Source organism: Esox lucius, chromosome 17 (assembly GCF_011004845.1).
Source record: "Esox lucius isolate fEsoLuc1 chromosome 17, fEsoLuc1.pri, whole genome shotgun sequence".
In the NCBI taxonomy this organism is placed as follows: domain Eukaryota; kingdom Metazoa; phylum Chordata; class Actinopteri; order Esociformes; family Esocidae; genus Esox; species Esox lucius.
In genome coordinates this window covers 17,947,587-17,971,474 of record NC_047585.1, presented here as the reverse complement: position 1 = coordinate 17,971,474, position 23,888 = coordinate 17,947,587, and the positions used below count along the sequence as shown (strand labels likewise).

Here is a 23,888-nt window from a genome sequence, read left to right as displayed (position 1 = left end):
CCATTATTTTACTCCTACATTTCTAATGCCTCTTTCCTGTCTGTAATATTGCTGTCCAGTACTTCGACAGAGTGAAGCCGGCCAGCTGACCCTGAGCAGCAGTTAGACAGTTCTGTCTCAATGAGTTTTGTGGCTATTTTAGCATCTCCTTTTCACTCTAATAATTCAATTATGACAAATTCAGTGTGTGTTCTGTAGAAGTGTTATACCAATATGCATCGTATGTGCGTTCTGCAGCCTTTTAAAAGTAGTACTACAACAGTGATCAATTGTTGTGATGCTGCTAAGTGGTTGTATTAGAGGTTGGTCGCATTTGTACGCGTGTGCATTAAAATGTTTTACTCCCAGTTCGTCCCAGAGCACAAGTAAAATCTAGACCGGCAAAGCCTTGGAAGTGAGATTAGTTGTTCTGTTACCGGCACTGAGGGCCCAGGGGCTGGAGTGGACTGGGTCACAGTGGTGATGGCTCTGCTCTGAGTGGGGGCTGGGTTTGATTCTGATGCACTGGTGGGAAGCTCCGTATTGCTGGTGCCACCATCTTCTCCATCTGCTGTAGGACACATTAAGAGGGCTTGAAATACAGCATAACCGTGTACACGTTATGAAATAACATTCAAACCTGCCACCCCTGCGGTGTACCTGTGGCCGTGGTGGCTGTGTTGGTGGTGGCCGTCTCGTGGGTTTCACAGGGGGGGTTGGAGCACACCCTCTCCACCGTGCCTGTCTGGTTCCCGGTAATGGTGGAGGTGGCCTGTGACGGGGTGTTGGTGGTACCCGTTTCATGTGTCTCGCAGGGTGGGTTTGAGCACACCCTCTCTACAATGCCAGTCTGCCCATTACCCATGCTGGACACGGACTGGGTGGCGGTGTTCGTTGTGCCCGTTTCATGCGTCTCGCAGGGTGGGTTTGAGCAAACTGTAGAGCCTGCGCTGGAGCACACCGTGATGGCGGTGTTCGTATTCTGTGTTCCCTGGTCGCCTGCGGCAGGGGTTGTTCTGGGGGACGCCGAGCTGGTGGTCTGAGGAGAGGTGGAGAAAGATGAGGGATGAGAGGCCATTTGGTTAAAGGCAGTGTTAGGTTTGGTTAAAGGCAGTGTTAGGTTTGGTTAAAGGCAGTGTTAGGTTTGGTTAAAGGCAGTGTTAGGTTTGGTTAAAGGCAGTGTTAGGTTTGGTTAAAGGCAGTGTTAGGTTTGGTTAAAGGCAGTGTTAGGTTTGGTTAAAGGCAGTGTTTGTACACACCCTTATTGCCCCGCCCATGTCAGTGGATGCCGTCGTTGCGGTGTTGGTGGTTCCGGTCTCGTGGGTCTCACAGGGAGGGTTGGAGCACACACGCGGCACAGACATGTTAGCAGACGCCGTAGTGGCTGTGTTGGTGGTTCCGGTCTCATGGGTCTCACAGGGGGGGTTGGAGCAGACCCTCTGCACCCCACCTATAGCGGAGGAGGCTGTGGTCGCCGTGTTGGTGGTTCCGGTCTCATGGGTCTCACAGGGGGGGTTGGAGCAGACCACAGTGACGGTACCAGGGGCATCGCCGGCCTCGGTGGAGGACGGCTGCTCAGAGGTCGGGGAGGCCAGGATGGACACGGGCAGGTCCTGTATTGGCTGGGCCTCCACCCCACTGGGGGTGGTAATGAGAGTCACCTGGGTTGGCTGGGTTACCGACTGCAATGACATGACAGCACGTATTTATTATAACTGAGGAACACGGTAAGCCCTTTAGTGTGCAGAATTATATCTTATGTTCCAATTCTCAAGTAGGTAAATTAGGGTTTGTAAAGGCGGGCATGAAGAAGAACAGCCTTACCATGGTGGAGGCAGATAGAGTAGTGGCTGTGGTCAGAATGGTCGGTGCTGCGGACACAGTGATGGCAGGGGGGCTGACCACTTGGCTGGACAGAGTGGCGATGGTGCCCAGAGTGGTGATGGGGGTACCTAGAGAGGCACCGGCTACACTGCTACCTGCCAAACTGGATGAGACAGTTCCTGTGACGGTCCCCAGTGTGCTGACCCCTAGAGGAATGCAGCACAAATGATCAGGGAGCAGAACTTGGCTTTAAAAAATAAACTGCATACAGTAGTAGCAAACCTTTACCAGGTTTGCTCGTGCACATGCACACAGCTGTATATGCACGCATGTTTATCTTACCATCTTATTAGTGATAATAATAAGATACTCATGTATATCATATTAGTGCAATTATAAACAAAGTTTTTAATAAAGGTCTTTGACAAAAACGTTGCATCTTTTAAATTATAACACTATCAGTGTAAGCATTATCAGTGTGCGTGAATATTTTTTAATTCTTAAGATACATTTTATAGAGAAATTTAATGATGAATGTTAGGTTTATAATGACACTACAGTTGTATTAAAATAGGGCTTTAGAATATTGTACCCTAACAGGACTTAATGTGCTGTAATTACAAAATGGTTAATCTAATAGGGATAAAAATGAAAGCCGACAGCCTACACAGTCATAGCGTTTTCAAATCCCAGGTGACAGAACACAGAGCCAAAAACAGCAGATATAACTGTCCTTTTGGAGTTAATGAAAAATGGCTACTAAGAAAAAATGACAAAAAACACTAATTTGAGAACAGAAGTGGTTGGAGCACCCAATGGAAAAGGCAGAGATGGATAACTTAGGGCTCTCTTTAATCCAATGTATAGGATACGTACAGGGTAAGTGGTTGTGTTTGACAATTCACCACATTTTAGCTGAACATGAACAGGGCACTGTCCCTAAACCGGTTTGATCCAGACAGTGGGTACCAAGCACCCAGAACTGTTAGGTTGATGGTCCACTGCAAGGATAATGTACATTACTGTTTGACCAAATCATGGTCTTAGGCTCCTTAACGTTATATTGTTATTCAGAGTGAGAGGACCATATGTGCGCCCGTATGACCAATTAAAAAGTGTGTACATACAGTAAAAAATCTTAAGTTTGGACACACTTTACCCATTCACTTAAATGGGTGAACATGACCAAACTTTTGACTGGTACTGTATGCATGCATATAAAAAAACATATTTGGGCATGTTATGCTTTATCGACAAAGGGAAAAGGAGGGAAAGACAGGAATGTGATAGAACAGCAGGAGGGTGGAATAAGAACCAAGCACATGTGCACCAGTGGGAGTGGCTCAGAATGGCCAGACAAATTAAAATGTTTACTTGTATAGCCAGGTCAAAGGATGGACAAATTTAATTAAATGGTTGCTGTCAGGAGTGCGGATATTTATGAACTGAACAGACTACACGTATTTTCAATAATGGAGTAATTATAAAACCCATACCAGTTGTTCCCTTGACGACCATTGTGGTTACATTGGGCTTGACAGATGACATCGTAACTGGAGTGACGAGTCGGACTCCACCCATGGGTAAAGTGCGCAGAATGGTACCAGGCTGGCCAGGAGCTCCCTTCAAAACCACCTAAAACACCAAGGGGGAGGTATGATTGAGACGCTACGGGGAGGTATGACTGTGACACTAGGGGTAGGTATGACCGCGACGCTAGGGGGAGGTATGACCGCGATGCTAGGGGGAGGTATGACCGCGACACTAGGGGGAAATATCAGTTGCACCCACAGGGGGCAGAAGTTCAGATAGAGCCATATGTTACAACAGCCTCGCGTGTACTTAGCAAAATACTTTTATAGTAGTTACCAAATAAATTCCACCTGATATTATAAAGTCAAATGTAGTTGTTCTTTTTTTAAACATCTAAAAGTGTTTTCCCATTTACAATTGTTTCCAATGTACATAGCCTTTAAACATAAACCTATTAAATATGTTTTCTGACTGGCTTGAAGAGAATTGTAGAGTGTGCAATACAGTATAAGAATATTGGTTTCATGAACAAGCTCAACAAGCCAGCATAACCTATTGAAAAACTTGGCCATCTTGTCTAGGCTGAGCCCACCACTTCATTATCCTTCAATTAACCCACTGGTGCACTTTTTTATTGCGATTAACTAGTTATAATGAAGCAAGAACAGTCTTGTTCTGTTCTGAGCTGGTGCAGTACCCAGAGACAGCTCCGCTGTCCCAAAACAATGTCACAATATCGGTATTGTGGGAGGTGACTGGTTGGTAAACTGAGGCGATTAAGCCAAAGCGCACCTCACAGAGAATTTCGCAGCATTCTTATTGACTAATAAAGTCAGGTTTGATGGATTGTTCCACTGGAATTTCTGCAAACATGGGCAGTTTTGTCTGAGAACAAGATTAATAACTTACTGACACGTTTGAAGTCTGTAAAGTCTCTTGTGAAAAAAGGGAAAACAAATTTACAGCAAGCCCACTGGCATGAAACAGCATAGTGAAACAGTTAACTGCAAAAGCTTTACTTGTAACTGCAAGCTAGCTGTCTGCTATCCAAAAGTACATCAACAAATATTCAAAAATCTTACCTAGCTGAGGGTCCTTTTTTCATATAAATTCAGGCAAACATTCCAATGCCTAGCCCACTAGCCAGTTAACTAGACTACTAGCATCTCAAAATAAGAATCAGAAAGAGTTTTAAAACCAAGTTTCATAACAAACAAAACATTTGTTCTGGCCCATTGGTACAACAATTTAGGGAAATAAAAACAAATTTCTCAATCTCAAGACAAGATACCAAATGAAGAAACAGAAATGTTACTGTTTTTGGAACAATACATTGCCATTTTGATGCCAGCAACACGTTTAAAAAAAGTTGGAAAAGGGGCATATTGTGTTGATTCACCCCTTTGTCTAACAATACTCTGAAAGCGTTTGGGAACTGAGGAGACCAATTGCTGTTGTTTAGAAAGTGAAATGTTTTCCCATTCTTACTTGATATAGGATTTCAGCTGCTCAACAGTTCGGGGTCTTCCTTTGTCGTATTTTTCATTGCATAATTCTGGCTTGTGTACTGTGCACTGATAACAAGCAGGATGGTCCCTCTCCTCTAATCTAGAGGATGCGGCTTCCATGATTCCCAAAAATAATTTAATTTGATTTGTCAGACCAATGGACTGTTTTCCACTTTGCCTCAGTCCATCTTCAATGAGCTCGGGCCCAGAGGAGTCAGCGTTTCTGGATCTTGTTTATATATTGTTTCTTCTTTGCATGGTAGAGTTTTAACTTGCATTTGTGGATGCATATGTTCACAGACAATGGTTTTTGAAAGTGCTCCTAAGCCCATGCAGTGATGTCCATTACAAAATCGTGTCTGTTTTTAATGCAGTGCCACCTGAGGGCATGGAGATCACGGCCATCCAATATTGGTTTTCGGCCTTGTCCCTTGTGTACAGAGATTTCTCCGGATTCTCTGAATCTTTTAATGAAATTTTAAACTCCTCCACTTGAGGCAGGCACTCTCCACCAACCTGAAGTGGGCAAGCCACCCTTTTCCGATTGAGGACCATGGCCTCGGATTTGGAGGAACTGATTCTCATCCCCACTGCTTCACACTCTGCTGCAAACCGTCTCAGTGCATGCTGAAGGTCCTGATTTGAAGGGCCCAACACCATGCGCAAAGAGCAGAGACAAAATCGTGTGGTCCCCAAACCTGACACCCTCCGGCCCCTGGCTGCGCCTAGAAATTCTGTCCCTAAAAATTACGAACAGAACTGGCGACAAAGGGCAGCCCTGCCGGAGTCCAATATGCACTGGGAACAAGTCTGACTTACTGTCGGCAATGCGGACCAAGCTCCTGCTTCGGTCGTACAGGGACCTGACAGCCATTCGCAAAGGACCCAGGACCCTATATTCCCGAAGCACTCTCCACAGGATGCCGCGAGGGACACAGTCGAATGCCTTCTCCAAATCCACTAAACACATGTGGATTGGTTGGGCAAACTCCCATGAACCCTCCAACACCCCATAGAGGGTATAGAGCTGGTCCAGTGTTCCATGGCCCGGACGAAAACCACACTGTTCCTCCTGAATCCGAGGTTCTACTAAAATCGGCCGTATTCTCTTCTCCAGAACCCTGGCATAGACTTTCCCGGGGAGGCTGAGAAGTGTGATCCCCCTATAGTTGGAAGACACCCTCCGGTCCCCCTTCTTAAAAAGAGGGACCACCACCCCGGTCTGCCATCCCAGAGGCACTGTCCCCGACCGCCACGCGATGTTGCACAGGCGTGTCAACCAAGACAGCCCCACAACATCCAGAGACTTGAGGTACTCAGGGCGGATCTCATCCACCCCCGGTGCCTTGCCACCGAGGAGTTTCTTGACTACCTCTGTGACTTCAGCCCGGGTGATGGATGAGTCCACCTCTGAGCCCTCATCCTCTGCTTCCTCAATGGAAGACGTGACGGCGGGATTGAGGAGATCCTCGAAGTACTCCTTCCACCGCCCGACGACATCCCCAGTTGAGGTCAACAGCTGCCCACCTCTACTGTAAACAGCGTTGGTAGGGCACTGTTTCCCTCTCCTGAGGCGCCGGACAGTTTGCCAGAATCTCTTCGAGGCCAGCCGATAGTCCTTCTCCATGTCCTCACCGAACTCCTCCCAGGCCCGAGTTTTTGCCTCCACAACCACCCAGGCTGCAGTCCGCTTGGCCTGCCGGTACCAGTCAGCTGCCTCAGGAGTCCCACAAGCCAACCAGGCCTGATAGGACTCCTTCTTCAGCTTGACGGCATCCCTTACTTCCGGTGTCCACCACCGGGTTTGGGGATTGCCGCCTCGACAGGCACCGGAGACCTTACGGCCACAGCTCAGAGCGGCCGCTTCGACAATGGCGGTGGAGAACATGGTCCACTCGGACTCAATATCTCCAGCCTCCCTCGGGATCCAGTCGAAGCTCTGTCGGAGGTGGGAGTTAAAGATCTCTCTGACAGGAGACTCGGCCAGACGTTCCCAGCAGACCCTTACAGGACGCTTGGGCCTGCCGAGTCTGTCCAGCTTCCTCCCCTGCCATCAGATCCAACTCACCACCAGGTGGTGATCCCGTAGGCGCAGGGAAACAACCCTCTCGTTCACCGGGGTAAACTCCAACACATGGCGGCAGAGCTGGGGAGCTATAAGCAAACCCTCACCATGGGCAACTCCAGAGTGGTGAAGAGTCCATCCTCTCTCAAGGAGTGTGGTTCCAGAGCCCAAGCCGTGCGTAGAGGTGATCCCGACTACCTCTAGTCGGAACCTCTCAACCTCACGCAAGATCTCAGGCTCCTTCCCCGCCAGCGAGGTGACGTTTCCGTGTCCAGGGATCTGGTTGTCTAGGCCCCCGCCTTCGACTGCCGCCCGATACTCTCCGCACCGGTCCCCTTATGGTCCCTCCTGTGGGTGGTGAGCCCACGAGAAGGCGGCCCCACGTCGCTCCTTCGAGCTGAGCCCGGCCGGGCCCCATGGGGAAAGGCCCGGCCACCAGGCACTCGCGTATGAGCCCCAACCCCGGGCCTGACTCCAGGGTGGGGCCCCGGCTGCGCCATACCGGACGACGTCACGGACCTACATTTTTCTCATCATTAAGGGGTTTTGAACCGCTCTTAGTCTGACCCGTTGCCTAGGACCTGTTTGCCTTGGGAGACCCTACCAGGGGCATATAGCCCCAGACAACATAGCTCCCAGGGTCACTCGGGTACTCAAACCCCTCCACCACGTTAAGGTGGCAGTTCAAGGTGGCAATTTTATGTTATTCTTAAATTGTTGCACTATTTGACTGCACAGTCTTTCACAGAGTGGTGAACCCCTCCCCATCCTCACTTTTGACAGGCCCATCTTCTCTGGAATGATCTTTTAATATCCAATCATGTTACTGACCTGTTGCCAATTGACCTAATTAGTTGTGTGATAGTCCACTTTTTTTTTTTTTTTTGCATTACACAACTTTTCCAGTCTTTTGTTGCCTCTGTCCCAGCTTTTTTTAAACGTATTGCTGGCATCAAATTCAAAGTGGCCATATATTGTTCAAGAAACAATAACATTTCTCAGTTTCGACATTTGATATTTTGTTTTTGTATTATTTTCTATTGAATATAGGGTTTAAATGATTTGCACATCATTGCATAATTTTTTTCTTTATATTTTACCCAGCGTCACAACGACTTTGGACATTAGTTTGTGGTATTTTTTATTAAATATATGGATAAATGATTTGCACATCATTGCATTCTGTTTTTATTTGCATTTTACACGGTGTCCCTACTTGTTTGGAAACAGGGTTGTATAAAACAGTCATTTGGTTGCCCACCCTAAAAAAGCTGTAGAAACTGATTGTTTGTATTAAATTATTCTTTTTTTAGATGGTACAATGACTCCCTACACAATACAATAGCTGTTTTTTCATTTAAACCAAAATTGTGTGGACTTTTAACAACCAGGAAATAGCTGAGCGATTACACTTGCCACTGTTTTCCATTGCTCTTATGTGGATAAATTGTGTGCCTTAGTGACACCAATGGAAGACAGAGATGGTGCCAGGTTTCCATTTCAAGAAGTCAATGCACCTTGGGGTGATCCACTTCCTTATATTAAAATGCAAAAATTCTGCATAATGTCCCTTTAAAATAATAATCTGACTTCCTCAGTGAGCTGGCTAAGTCACCACCAAACATTCTGTGAACATCACTAGCAATCTTTGCTGATAACTATATTGAGCAGTGAATTTACTACTACTGTGTTGTTTAGTTCTCCCACCTATCTTAAGATAAATGCAATAACTGTAACACGCTCTGGACAGGAGTGTCTGCTAAATGAATAAAATACATCTCCTTATAAAGCCTCATCAAATCAGTACTTTCTCTCTCCCCCACCCACCCACTTACCCCACAACAATCTCAGTTCTCTTTCCTTACCACTCTCTCCGATCTGCCAAATCCCATTTCTCTTCTCCCACTTGTCTCCTGATTTTGCCACTTCAACACTTTCCTAACTCTCTACATCCAAAGACTGTCCAATTTCCTCCTTGCTGGCGTGGCCCCAACACTCTTTTTCATATGGCATCTGACTTAAAGATGGCAGAATTGCTCCTAAAGCCCCAAATGTTTGACCACTCTGACATCAAAAACTAAAAGGCCGATATCCCAACCCATCCCGTCCAAAACACTTCAGCCTGCTGTCCCTGAACAACTGCAGTTTTTTCCCTTAAAATTATTAACTTGATACCACGTTCAACAATACAAGGTTAAAACTAATTCTAATTGCACATTAATGTATTTGAAAATAAAGCAATGTATGGGACCAGTGTGTAGCTAGTCCACATAATGAGCATTGAATACCTGAGTTATAACTGGCAGATATGCTGTATTATCATACAGTGGTTTGCGGAATAACCGTTGTTTACATTTCACACAAAATGGGGTTATCCTTCTGCTGCTACCATTTACTCCCAGTCACACCGAACGCAGAAGCTGGTCCCTTGCTTAATAGTAGCTCAAAGAGTTGAGATTTTAGAATACCTCTAGTCTTAACCTTGTATTGCTGAACTTGCCCTCAACCATAACAAGTTGGGTTTTAGGAAAGGACACATAGGCGAATGGTCTTCTGTGTCCACTAGGCATCTTGATACTGTCAAAGTTGACACTCAACTGTTCTTCCTGAACTATCCACTGCTTTCAACACAGAAGTATCAGATCCACCTTGCCAGATGTTGCCTACTAAAATGTTATGAATATTTATTAAATCATGATCTAATAAATAGTTATTTTGTTCCCTTCTCATCAGTGAATAGGTAGCTGTGATTGTTTAGTATAGCAACTTTATAAGAGGTACAGTTTTAGGGCTAATTAACACTAACTAAGCAAATGTATGCAAATCAATAGTTATTATTTAAAGTCTACAAACATTTTGATGTTACATTCCTTTTGACAACCTGGTACAGAATGCCCTGAGCATTTTAAAGTTTGAACGGCATTTATAGCAGAAACACAGTGGGAGGAGCAGAGTGCTGAAGTACTACCTTCAAGATAGAAACTGGATTTTCTATCGAACACACTAGATTGTCAAAAGAGTAGTCACCTTTTGTATATAGACAAAGAGGTCTGAGAGGTACCTGTGTCACCCCCTGCTGGCCAGTTGCAGAGCCAAGCTTGGGCATTGTAGTGATGATTTTGCCCGGAGTGCCGGTGGTCATCATCTTGGTTGTGATGATGGTGTAGGGGGTCTTCATCCCTGTGCTGCTGGTCACTGTTAGCAAGAAATACATCTGTCAGCGTGTGGTCCAATTGTATTACATTGTCCCTGAAACATGGAGCCAACGTGTCCTGACCTGTGGTTCCAGGCTGAGTCATTATTGCAGACATGGGGATGGTTTTGATGATGGTGGTGCCCTGCTTGGTTGTGCTGGGGGACATGCCACTGATGTTCAGGATCGTGGGCTTGTTTGTGCCCCCTGCCTGGGAAGTGGTGATGATGGTGGTGGGCTTGCCATCCGCTGAGGTCACCAGCTTTAATATGGTGCCGGCAGGGAGGGAACCTTTAGTCTACGGGAGACAAGGAACATGATCAACTTTGGTTGAGCCCGTCTATGGAGTTTTAGCTACCTACTTTCCCTGCACTCGTGCAGATAGCTGACCTGTATGAGCTGTGTAAGAGGGTTAATGGAAGCCTGGCCTGTAACAGCTGATGTCTGCACTGGCTTCGTTTGTACCACAGACATCATCTTGCCAAGGTTGGAGATCTGCTGACATAGGAGAGAGACTCAAGATTATGAGTCACCAGAAGACTTCACAGTATTTGGCGTCAGAAGATCAGGGTGTTGGGTGGACAACTGTATTTGGTGTCAAAAGAATCGGTGTGTCTACATTATAGCTTCATCATTCATCATTAATCTAGCTGACCCTGACAGACATGCAAAAATGAAGCCGTTCCTTATCTTGGGAGTTTTAAGTTTTTGTTTTACAGCCAGATCTTCTACCATGGGTTCATGCATAGGTCACACTGTCATTTGATGGGGGGCACAAGTAAGCTAAACAAATAACACTTGACAGCATGTAAAACCATTAACCCTGTAAGACCCACAGATGCAAATTGCACATCTTAAAACAACAATAATGTGATGCACCAGACAGCCCAAGTCCTTAGACCCAATTGTGTCCAACCAATGTGCACAAACACCCTTATCCCGTTAACATCTGAACACACGCCACAATCGCGGCGTGTGTTAAGGTGTTAATGTCCTATAATGGACATTTAAGGTAAACGTCCATTATAGGGGGATGTCCTAAATCTGAAGGCATGGTTGCTTAAGTTGTTGCATTCGTGTTTTCTTCCAAACGAATGCATCCAAGCAGTTATAGAGTTTAGAATATGTGCTCTGCTGTAGTTCCAACACTGCTTCCACCAGCTTTGAGTGGTGTGCCTCGATTTTGGGACATGCTTCTGCTGCCCTCATTTGTCCGATTTTGTGCAGTTACACTCAGATACACTCAAGAGTTGAATTGTCCCAAAATAGGTTGAGACCAATTTCTGATTATGGCAATATTGCTTAAGTACCTATAACCTCATCACCATCCAATTTAGTGCCAGGGAGGTGTGATCACCATCCTTGTACATTCCTGAAATACAACTACAAGAACCCACCTAATAATTTCCCTTCATGCCTTCATGAGCAGTAAGTCAGATCACCTCCAAATGGGCTGGCTGAGCATCGTTTGCTGCCATATAAAGCTGCAACACACTCTTGCCGCTCAATGTTAGTGTTCAGAAGTGTGGGAAGGGTTTTGTTAGAATTAACTGCCTTTTTAAAGCTCACGTTTTGTCACATTTGTTGTGCTTGTGGTGTCACCGGGCAGCGGTGTATTTGTAGTCATGAATTTTACGACCCTTTTGCTTGAGTGTATCATTGGGTAGCAGCATCCCTGTTGGGTTAGAGATCTGCTCAGCTGAGTTATTAAGCAAACGAGTTGTCTGGAATGTTACCTAGATACAGTTCACATTCCCATTTCATAAAAACTGCTGCTACAAGCTGCATACTCTAGGGAAATCGAACATCAGCTAATGAATACTTGCTTAGCGGGAAAATATTTTAATTTGTTTAGTTTGGCCATGAAGGGAGATTCACTGTGGTAAAGTTTGTACTGTTACAACAGCATATTAAGGCCAAACCCCTTTTTGAGCTACCCTATGGATGTAGGGCACCAAACGGTAACCGAACCACGTGAGTGTCTGAAGGAGCAATGCCTTTCTGGAAACAGGGTTGTGTACTTAAAACAGGCCAGAGATGAGCTTTGACTGGGCTAAGGAAGAGCTGCGGTCTTGTTAAGATGGCCAGGAGACCAGAAGTGGCAAAAACAAAGAGCTTGGATACAAAAGTAGGGAGAGGCAGTTCCCTTTGCACCGTCTTGTAATGCAAGCTTCAACTGGAAGCCAGTGGATTGCGCAGAGGAGCAGGATTACATTGGAGAACATGGGAAGGCTGAACACCAGGCTGCCTGACACATTCTGGATACACTGATGGCAAAAGCACAGGGCATGACCAACAGTTCAGCAGTCCAGAAGTGAGATAAGTGCCTGGATTAGAACTAGCTCAGCATTCTGTGTGATGTACAGTTGAACTCTCCATCAGGGTTGAAAAGTCAAGGGGCATGAAGGGCAGCATAAGGCGAGATTAACACGGAGATGGTGTCAGCATAACAACATTTCTGCTCATTCTGAGATAAAACTACTCACTCTCCTGAGGCCACCAGATGCCTGGACACCCTCCTTCCAGGCCCATACCTCAGCTTATCACAGGTTGGGTGTCAGTTTGTTATTGTTTTGACGGCAGAGACCTTTGATCTTTCGCCCAAAGAAATCTAAATCTGGATTTTTGCCTGGGTCTTACAACGTTAATTTGGATTCTGTATACGGAGAGCCATTCGTCACACCCTCCCCTTTGTCCTATAGTTCTCTCACCAGAGTCCCACTTCCTCCCATTGTGAGGGGGCTCTTGACGAGGGTGATTGTCTTGGTGACTCCTCCCACCATGGTGGTGACCACCTGGTGTTGCTGGGCTACCGTGACCGTGCCTGACTTGTGCACAGTGATGATTGGTCGGTTGGGCGAGTTGGGTGACGATACGGTTGCTGTGCCCACCTGAGCTGCAGCAGTCTTCAGCATACGAGTGGCTGGGTTACTGACCTGGACACGGGGTGAAAAATTATACACTTAGTGTCTATCAAACTAGGCAATGAAAAACAATTCCTGACCAAACCAAACATTCTGCCAGTGAGTAAAATTTAAAAGGCCAATATCTAATAGGTTACCATGAGAGGAGAGGCCATTTTGACTGTGGTGGAGCCTTGGGAGACAGCCATGGTTTTAACAAGTGTGGCACCTGCTGGAAGGTTCAGCACTGTGCCTGAAGAGGGCAGGATCTTTTGTGTGGCGGCTGCTGCCGCAGCCAAAGCCGCCATGCCACTCATCTGAGGGTTGCTGCCGATTGGCTGAAAATAAAAAAAAAGACTCGAGTGAGACAATACTTCATTGGCATTACATTACTATTTTTCATCTGTTCAGAAACTAAATTCAATCCTAATTTTTCCATACCACTCCATGGGTGGCCTGGGCAGGAACAACCATCCGAACCCCAGGAGGAAGTGATGACACAGTGACAGGGGATTTCCCAGCCTGGTTGGCTCGAACAGTGACAAGGGAGGTTCCCGCAGTAGACTGAGGTGCTGCAACTTTCAAGACAGCTGTAAAGAAATTAAGAAAACTGCAAAGTTGTCAAAATTGATTAAGGTAAAAAATACAGCTTTGATGACATCTGCATAATGAAGATGATCAAATATCAACTGTATTACACCAAATAAACAATGGTATAATGAGGGGAAAAATATAGAATTCATGCATTTTGGTAGGACTTTAGATTATCAACAAAATGTTGAAAATGAAACTACTTATTTAGAATTATACATGCTTTACCTATGCTTTTATAAACAATAATCAAACAACTTTTTTTTTAATGTTTTTGCCGGACTAGAAGAGTGACTAACTGACTGACTACCCCTTGTTAAATAGCCTAGTGGTTAGAGACGCGAGCTACGGAATAACAGGTCCTGTGTTCGACTCCTTTAGCAGTCAGCCCACATGACGGTGGTACAGGACGGACAAAGCTTTGATGGCAATAACTTTATGTAGCAAAGTAATAGGAAGCCTAAAATAAAACGGTTCTGGTGGATATTAGGATTTGTTCAGGAAAGACAAACACTTCGCTGCCTACACGATTCTCTCGTCTTTTCACTTGACAAAATTGTCAGTTATCAATATATCGTCACCTATATTGATAGAAACTCAATGTCATTCACTAATTAGCTATTACAACGGCCAGTGGTAAAAGAGGATTTATTCAGAATAGACGTTGCGGGGTACAACCTTCTGTGGCTACGGGAAGCCTAAAATGAAAATGTTTACTGTAGTGATGGCCAAACGAGGCTTCATTAATGTTATGTTAGCAGCAGGATATTATGCTGGCAGCCCGCAGATTTTCATTATCACAATAAAAGCCGTCATTGACATTTAGAAGGCCATTTAGTTAGTTAATCTAGTATGTAAAGAGGAACAGACAAGAACAACATTGAAACGGGCATTAAACATAAAATGACAGACTAGATTGTTAACTATATCGCCTTACATAATTTTAATTATGGATTTTATTTTGAAAAATAAAATCTGAGTTAGCGCTGCTAGCATAATATCCTGCTGATAGAAGAACGGCCATCATTAGTTTACTGTTATTGCGACTATTTCTGGTGGATTTGCGAATTATGTCTTAGCATTTCGTCAGGATAGTCAAACACTTCGCTGGCTACACGATTCTCTCGTATTTTCATCGGTTATCGTTCCCTATACTGACACAGCAGTTATTGTCTCAGTGTCATTCACGAATGGCAAATAAGCTGTTAAAACGGCCAGTGGCAAAAGCCATACAGTTAATAGATGCGATTTGTGGTGGAGGTAAACTTAATAAGAAATGTTGCTAAGTTTAACACAATGTGTAATGGCGTCTAACGAAATATTCAAACATGACGTGATGTTAATGCATGTCAACATTATATAATGTCAGCTCTGTGGTGTTGTGGTTAAAGACACAGCCTGACACGTGGACAACCTCGGCTAGAATCTTGAGAGGGCAGCCATGATCAACACTTTCTATTGCGGGCCAGCTGAACTAGGCTTGCCTGGTTTCTTGTTTATTATATTAGATCTAATATAGTAGTTTACAAAAACAAAGAATTTGCATAAGTTAAGCCGTAAATAAAATTAGCTTAAGAAATATGATTTTAACCAGCACAAAGGTACTGCCCAAAGGAAATTTGAAACCGCTCCTTCACAATCTCCCATTAATTTCCACTACGGCAATGCCTAAGGCAACATTCTCTTTGATGTTTGAAAAAAGTGCACATAACGGATTGTGCCACAGATAAGCAGCAATCAACTCCAACACCTCATCAGAAACATTTACCAGCTTCCTTCAAAACTGCCAAATCAAATTCAAGGTCTTTAGAAGGGCTGAAACAACTAACTGACAACAACGATAACAAAAAAGCAGCTGGCATTCAATTTCAGGATGGAATAGTTAAGTCACTGTGGGACGGAGCAAAAAAGACTGAAGAAATTGCGGGGGTACTTAACATCAAAGACATAAAGTCTGTGACAAAACGGGCGAGGCTGAACTAGCATGGCACAGTAGCACCAGAATGATGCACGCACACGTCAGAGAACACAGCGGAACCACGACGACTGAGGCCGAAGGGGGTTACGCACCTAAACTAAAACAAGCGTGCCATTGTCTGCTTTCAGAGAGCCTGTGTTTCAGTCTGGCTTCACGGAACGAGCCACAGTTAATCAAAGACGCATGGTTTGCATTAAAACGTCAGCACCCCCAAATCAACCTGGGTCAACCTGTGGTGTTCATTCAGCTGCGTGCCCCCACTCACGTCCAGCAGAACAGGAGGAGGCTGCCTGGCACACCGGCATGAGACCAGGATGATACCTGTGTGTGGTATGTTCTGCGCGGTGGGAACGACTGTGGCTGGGCTCTTGGGCGGCAGGTTCCCCGGCAAAGGAGAGGAGGCGCTGACAGCTGCCGAGGTGGCTGTGGTGGCAGCCGGGATGTCGTACTTCTGCAGCTGCAGCAGGTAGGTGTCGGCGGTGGACACGGCGCCCCAGCTCACCTCCAGGGAGTTGGTGTTGGCACGGACAAGTTGCACTCTCGAGGGAGCATGTGGCCTCTCTGTTACGAAAAGGGAAAAACGTCATTTCACTTATGGGATCAACGGAAACGGAGTAGGCAGAGGGAGGTGCAAATTGGCGCTGCCATGGAAGGACTGGTAGTTATTCGGACAGGACTGTCTTGTCATGCTGCACTTTAGCAGCTCCTTGTGTTAAGGTCAGGTGTCTGCAAATTCAATTGTGGATGTACAGTAGGGAAATGCAATATCACAGCACACGTGTACAAGCTACAGGACTCAGAGTTAAGCAAGTGTGGCAGAGTTGTCGCAAACGAGGTAAGGGCATAATCAGGAATTGAATGTTACACAATTGAGACATGGGAAAACATTTTATTAAAGTTAGAATGAAAACTAAAGAGTAAGCAAATAGGTCAGGACTGCTTTACCCGAGCAATGAGACAACAGAGGTGGCTAACCTGTTTCAAGGTACCACAGGTCTTTACAGCAGACTTGGTTGTTCCATGCTTTTCTGTAACCATCACGGCCACTCCAGACATATAACCTGGAGTTGATGGCCACAGAGCAATGTCCTGCGCGGGCTCTTGGAATGTTGTCCTCCAAAGTATCCATCAACACAGACTGCCAGGTCATGGAGTCTTGGTTAAAAAGAAACATTATGACAGTATCAGATGACACTCTTATTTCCCAACGCTACTCTGATATGTCAAATGGTTTCAGTCTGAGCTTTTAGTATCTCCTTTTGTGGACATCAGGTCTATACACAATCCATAAGAATGACTCAACACTATGTATGGTTGAATGCAAGCTGCTGCACCAAAAACTGAAAATCAGGAAGACAAACCAAGATTCAGACAGGCCAGTGTATTTGTGCACTTCCACTCCTTCTCATGTGTGGCCACCTTAACATCATCCATAACCAAGGGAACCCATCCACCAAACACAAACATCCTACAATGAGCGACACACAGATCAGAAGAAAGCAGTGATCAGTGATTTAAAAGCAACTGCAGAGAGATGTAACCCTTTGTTAAACCAGTTTGATAATTTATTTATATTAAACCAAAGAATTCCAGAGAATCTCACTTATTCCCGATGGTGGTGGCAGAGTGGAGACTCCTGGGCAGGGGTGCGGTGCCATTCACAGACGGTTTAGTCCAAGTCAGGGTTTCTGCAGAGATGGCGAGATCATTTTAATAACACAACGACAACACTGTGGAGCAAAAGGTGAAAACTATTTGAACACCGGGTATAAAACGATAATACTCTTAAAATAGGATCAGTGCAGGATTGTGGAAATGTGCCTAAATCTCTCACTGAGCATCACACTGCCTCTCTCACTCAATACGCCTCTTACTCAGGGAGAACATTCTCACTGGTCCGTCTATCAGTTCACAGTGACCCTTCATACTCGCTGTCGACGCTTAAAGTACGATCCTACCAACCCTAAACCACCCTGGACTAGCTAGTACGCCACCGGTCTCCTTCTGTAAGGGCAGACAAGTTGGAGACAAGTCTTATTGTTTGGAGGCAGGATTCTACACAGTGCCCCTTTAATGTATTTCTCAGCCATCTAAACCAATATTCCACTCCATCTATAGCCGATGCATGAAAACTTCATAACGTTTGGCTTACATAATGTATCCTACTGGATAGAATATTGGGTGATTTTGTTAGGTGTTGTTGCACTGGCAGTAAGCACACTGCCTACTCTATTCTCATTGAAGGGCAAGCATCTCAGACAAGCATCTCGGACAAGCACAAATGATGACCCTGTGACCTACTGTAAAAAAAAAAAAAAAAAATTTAAAACACACACAATTTCTGAAAAGCTCCTTTCTAAAAATGTGGCATTGTCCCCCTTTTAATTTAGAAGCCTACCAATGTCAAGGGTCCATAGGTCTCCAAGACGACAGCCACTCATTCCTCCATATATTATCAGGCGAGATTTCTTGCTCTCCTTTTCTGTGTACACCACAGCAGTGTGGCTCTCACGAGGAGGAGGCAAAACACCATAAGTAATTGGTATATCCCAGCCCACAACACTCGAGCCAGCACGGAGCTCAAGGGTGTACAGATCATTCAGGTATCTAGTGAAGAAAAAGAGCATTCAGTCACATTGTTTTTCAATTGCTAATCAAAAAACATTTATTTGCTTCCATTCCACAGCATCCTCAGTTTCCATTACCCACTAGTCACATTCTGCGTGGCAACTGTACCTGGGAATGTTGTTTTTGGGGTCCTCGCTGTCATTTGCCAGACCGCCAAAGAGGTAGCATTTACTGCCCACCAGAGAGAAACTGTGGCCAAGTCGAGGACATGGAGGTGGGCCATTTTTGGGGGGCTTAGCCTTCAACTTTTTCCATTCCCATCTGCTGGCCTGAACAAGAAGACGCATACAACGGCATAACCAAAACAGTTTAGCATGCTGTTGCATAGTAAACCATTAAAGTACTTAAAGACCACAATTTTACACCCATTTTTACTTTGACAAATGTTTATATATGTTTATAACAAGTGTGGAACATTAACATTCCATTACCTGTAGCTCATAGAGATCATTGCTGTATTTTCCATATTCCACCATTCCACCAAACACCAGAAGCCGAGTGCCATCGCAAACAAAACCATACGCTGCACATCCAGGGGGAATATCACCCCGAACAGCAGGGATGAACCACTGGTTCGTTGCTAGGTAAAATAAAGTAGAGGTTAGTCTATTAGGCTATATGTGTTATTGGGTTCAATGTGGTAAAAGCGTGAACTAGCATAAGTAAAAGGCTTGGGGGAGGATGTCATGAGCTGGCCAATAAACAGTCTACTCAGATTCATATTTTTAATGATGAGTACCTCCACACCATTCCAACACAGACACGTTTCTTTCTACCATACACAACCCTCAACACCTTCAATGTTGGGGATTTTGATGACCTTACTGTACAGCCAAGGGACTACTTCCCCTGGAATAGCAAACAACTCCTGTCCTTGAAAACCCACCCCTTCTCCTCTCCACTCCTGACCACATCTGCTGCAGAGACGCAACCAAAGAACTGACTGTACCAACAGTTTCAACAAGCTGTAAAAAGTCTGTTTCTAATGTCAAATCGATATTTAAAGACAAAATATCAAAAATATTGCCATGGAAAAATTTGAATTTTAACATCCAGCACATAAGCAACTAAGTTACATCCATTACCACTAAGAAATGTATTCTTATTCATAGCCAATTAGTTAAAATGTTTAAAAACATGAAGTCAAAAAACTAACATTTCAAAGGCTCGATCATTAAAACTAAAATGTCAAAAAATAAAAATGGTAAACTAGAAGTGCATGTTCACTACATCAAAATAACATAAGGCACGGGATTGATGTAATTTATTGTCTTTGTTGTGAACAAAATATACAGTAATTACTGACCTTGCTACTCAATATAATAGACCTATAAGTATATTTCTGACCATTGCGCACATAAACCACAACTGATTTCAAAACCGTTGCTACTCCATTTTATTTTAGCGCGCCATTTTTGTGTGCGACTTTTTTACTGGACCACTAGATGGCGATAGTTTCTTTAGAAATCTGTCAGTCTCCCTGTTCATCTGACCAAAGGCCGTAGAACCAGACCGAAGTCATAATACCACAACAGCGAGAAATGAGACAGAGGGGCTAATAAATGGTGCGTTAGTGTTAAAATGTGCCTTAAAGGCAAAGTAAACGAACTGATCTTACCCGTGTTGTAGACATGTAATTCATCCACAATCCCTTCATTCCCTCCTCCAAAAACAACCATCAATTCCTTAATAGTAACGGCTCGGTGACCATGTCTGGGCCGAGGGACAGGGCCAGACCATCCCAGAACCCGCTTCCATCGTGGCTGGAGAGGTGGACATGTGGTGGAACCAGTAGAAGTCATGTCCTCAAGAGGAAAATAAGATAATGCTTGGTGTAAAAAAAATAAAAAAAGAGCACACCAAGAAGTGATGACACGTTCTGTCTAGTTGTATATCAATGAAGTTAAAATAAATTTTGCGAAGTGAAGATGACAGTACAAATGATTAAGAAATATGTATACCAACTATGGAAGCAGGTAGATTACCGAAATTTCATAAAATGAAAAACTAAGCTAATATGATACAGTATATATAATATTTGTTGTTGTAGTTTTACACTGTTTATTAGAAATACATATTTTTCAGTTGTATTTTTCAGTAACAACTTTGAAGCAACCATATAGTGCAACTCCATGGGAGCCGCCATCTTGTAACAACCAAACAAACCTCCGCCAGTCCGAAAAATGGCGTGAGATAATACAAACGATATGAAAAATACGCGCTTTATCTCAATTACGCTTTAGACTGTCATAACAAGCCCGTGCACCATGTCTCATTTTATTAGTCATACTGCTATATCTTTACCATGCTTATGTGTAAGTCAAAAATAAAGGCACCTATACAGTACATGTTTACTGTACTATATTGCTATTTTCATGCTTCTCTGGGAGTCGCCATATTGTAAAACGTTTAGTATGTGGACAGTCCGGCTTTGTAATCACGTTTTAATAATGTTACAAGTGGAATAGTGTCCATTTTCTTTCACATAATCGCGTTAAATGTTGAACTTTAAAAAGCATTCATTTGAATACCGCGAATGCCCTACAGCGCTACTATCGGGGCTAACGCGTAGCCAGCTAACTATGTTGTTGCTGGAATGAGCGGCTTACTCATTGAACACATTACATAAAATAATGCAGTTAGATACATATGTATGTATTTATACACAGTATACGTGCAACTGATTCAGTGTCATACTGAAGTATATTCAATCGTATTAAATTTCATTCAAAGAGCAGTTATTTTTCATGCTGTCTGTGGAAGCAGCCATCTTTTTGAAATTCGTCCCTAAAGAAAAATGGCCGAGCAGTCCGCCACAACAAAACACTTACGTTCAAACAATTTAACGTACATAACGCATACTACTTACTTCTTTCGATGCACTATTTCCAGTACGATGGTTTTGGGGTTTAATCTCAAATTACTAGTCCAAGTTCATTAGATTTTTTAAGAAGTATTCCCTCTCATGCCTGCCTGGAAGCTGCCATCTTCTTGACAACCAAAGAAGGAGGAAAATACAGCGATTCGGCGTCACCCCAAACAAATATGGCGACTGGCATATAGTATGAACCGTTATCCATTCATGCATATTAGAGTAAACCGAACATGCATTTGGACTACAAAACATCCTAAATGATTTCATTTGAGATACTCAAAATTGGCTTTTAATTTGTACACCTAAAACATTTATTTTAGTTCATTGTAATTTATTATACTTGCATAGGCTACATTGTCCCTTACTAAAGATGGCGACGCAGGAAAAAATGTAATACAGAATCAAGTTTAAATGGAAATGTGTTTTGTTTTCTATGTATATTACAACAAAATACACAATCACTTGTGCAATTATCAAGGTTTTGTTAATGGGAACTGTATTGTGTGTTGATATCCAAAGGTGTGGCAATCGCCACTTCCCTATCTAGTGACACTCAAGGGGAGATGTACCGCGCATGCGTAACAGTGATGAATTGAAATAAGTTTACATCCCAAGGAACCAGGGTTACGTTCGGATGGAAGTATATTCATGGGCTCTGTGGTCGGAATGGGTACTGCAACCAATTGCTTATCGAGCCCAAAAAGACAGTTCCAATACAAGATCCCGTAGAGAAGTCATTTTTGGAGGACACGTTTTGATATTTATTTTGTGAAAAACTATACTTTGAATTTTTCCACCACTTACAGACGAATGTATTAACGTTTTAGGTTTATTCTGTAACATAAACGAGTTTCAGTCACATGCACAAGTAGAAGGAAAAACTGGAAATCACTCACTTTCTCTCGTGCAGATTGTGTTCTTTGATATTGGTAGAATGCCCGAGGCGTTTTAGCACGTGTTTCCATTGGACTCACGACAAAGCAAGAAGTACTAAATGATAAAGGGGCCTGTCTGTTGCTGTAAATTGCACCAAACGTTTGGACTCGCAGCAGCCCAGGAATCAACAGTTCAAGCTGTCTTATGGATTTGTGTAATTATTTTGAGTTCGACATTAGATTGTTCTAAGACCCCGGTTGATCGAGCAATGTGTTGAAATTGAGGATAATATGCAATACAGTAGCCTACTGAACAGACATTCCTGATTTCCGAGGACAGTCCCCGGTTTTGGTGGCCTGTCCCCGGAAATGTCCCGGTTTTTTAACTGCGTTGAAAACAGACCGCAAAGTGACATAATTTACGTGGCAAGAAAGACAGGGCAGCAGAGCCTACCTGTTGACGTCTCAATCACGTTGTGCTTGTTTTGGCCAACAGAGGGCGCTTGGTTGCTTTAGCAACTTCATTCACTCTTCTACTAACTACTTGCTCGCGCTGATTTTCGAGAAAACTGCTGTGAGAACTCGGCCAGAGGTTAGCAAGTGAATCCACAACATCACCACAAACGTCTTTTCAAGACCGGTTTCAGTCATTTGAGATACTAGTTGGTTATGGTATGTCACAATTTATTAAATAGATAGATGGTCTGCTCTATAGTGTTTGAAATTGGTTATGCTAGCTAACGTTAGCTATATAGACCGATATAGACTAAGTTAGCTAACTAGCTTAGCTAGCTACTGTCGTGATAGCTTGGTTTAAAAAACGTAAACATGCAGTGGACGGGCTATTTTTAAATTGTGATTATATTAAATGAATGCGCAATAAATTATAAGAATATTTATTTGTAGGTTACATTTTTTACGGTTCGGCATTATAATAAGTCGTGTGAAAATATATATTTTGAAATTTTCAAGAATAACATTACTAGCATAATGTTTTGTTTTAGAGAGTGGAGAGGAAGGAGGAGGAAGACTGGGAGTGTGAAGGAGATAGATGTGGAAAGGTAAAAATATGATTACAGAGCCTGCCAGTTTATTATTCCAAACAATGGGTTTTAGATGAAATACAAAAATGAAGTAAGCAATGGGAATCTGTTAATCAAAGTATTTTATATAATAGTATACTATTATTAAAATTGGAGGAAGAAGGGAGTGAAGATAAACAATGAAGGGGGTCAAAAGAGCGAAGTGAGGAGTGTAGAAGAGTGATTGAAAGGTAAAGAGAAGGCAAGGAAGGAAGAAAAAGAAGGAAGCTGAATGAAAAGAGGAGAAAGATTGTAGGAGAAGAAAAAGTTAAGGGAGTAAGAAGAGTCATACAAGCAATCCTGAAGAAAATACATTCTTCTGAGTAATATACAGACTAGGTTGGTATATATGTATGTATAAGTATATAATGTAGTTACCAATCTCTTCATCTTATGTCTTTATTATTTTAAGTATTTCACATATACTATGAAAGACTTGATGATGGGTCGATTATGTCAATCAAGTGTGTAAGTGGTGGGGTAACATTTGAAACAGGTAAGTGCTAGGGCAAAAACAAAAACGTGCACCCCTTTGGGTGCCGAGGACCAGGATTGGGAAACACTGCTCTAGAGGGCATAAGTATACGTCACTAATTCAGAGCCAATAGCGAGCCTTACCTTGTTTTCTCACGCTTGAGCCTACCTAGCTGGCTATCTTTTTGCTTTGAGTGTACATAAGGATGGCGATGGGCCGGCTGTCAGCCCTGGCTTTGATCTCAACTTCTTTCGGATTTAAAAAAAAATGACAAGCTACATGAACCTGATATTATTGATTTCATATAGGAAAATTGACTTTTTTTTATAATGGTGGACTTTTTGTTTTTATGTACAGCTTGCTTTTTGTTCTCTCGTTC

At 43.6% G+C, this 23,888-nt stretch overlaps 1 protein-coding gene across 4 annotated transcripts in view; it reads right to left on the bottom strand.

The window, feature by feature from the left end:
- The window catches only part of hcfc1a (host cell factor C1a), a 31,398-nt gene extending 10,177 nt beyond the window's left edge, over positions 1-21,221 (bottom strand). Inside the window, exons 1-20 of one of the 4 annotated variants that reach the window (XM_029113926.2) lie at positions 21,072-21,221; positions 19,821-20,007; positions 18,634-18,782; positions 18,311-18,471; positions 17,973-18,181; positions 17,178-17,262; positions 16,936-17,042; positions 16,550-16,729; positions 15,896-16,135; positions 13,447-13,595; positions 13,164-13,343; positions 12,814-13,038; positions 10,493-10,600; positions 10,187-10,400; positions 9,971-10,104; positions 3,300-3,438; positions 1,804-2,009; positions 1,239-1,661; positions 640-1,018; positions 417-550 (exon numbers count right to left, since the gene is read on the bottom strand). In XM_029113926.2, the coding sequence (XP_028969759.2) occupies positions 417-550; positions 640-1,018; positions 1,239-1,661; positions 1,804-2,009; positions 3,300-3,438; positions 9,971-10,104; positions 10,187-10,400; positions 10,493-10,600; positions 12,814-13,038; positions 13,164-13,343; positions 13,447-13,595; positions 15,896-16,135; positions 16,550-16,729; positions 16,936-17,042; positions 17,178-17,262; positions 17,973-18,181; positions 18,311-18,471; positions 18,634-18,782; positions 19,821-20,004 (3,606 nt within the window). In that variant the 5' untranslated portion in view covers positions 20,005-20,007; positions 21,072-21,221. The remainder of the gene's footprint in view (positions 1-416; positions 551-639; positions 1,019-1,238; positions 1,662-1,803; positions 2,010-3,299; positions 3,439-9,970; positions 10,105-10,186; positions 10,401-10,492; positions 10,601-12,813; positions 13,039-13,163; positions 13,344-13,446; positions 13,596-15,895; positions 16,136-16,549; positions 16,730-16,935; positions 17,043-17,177; positions 17,263-17,972; positions 18,182-18,310; positions 18,472-18,633; positions 18,783-19,820; positions 20,008-21,071) is intronic. The other 3 variants (XM_029113928.2, XM_029113927.2, XM_029113929.2) reach the window with 3 other exon arrangements.
- Between the last annotated feature and the right edge of the window lie 2,667 nt (positions 21,222-23,888).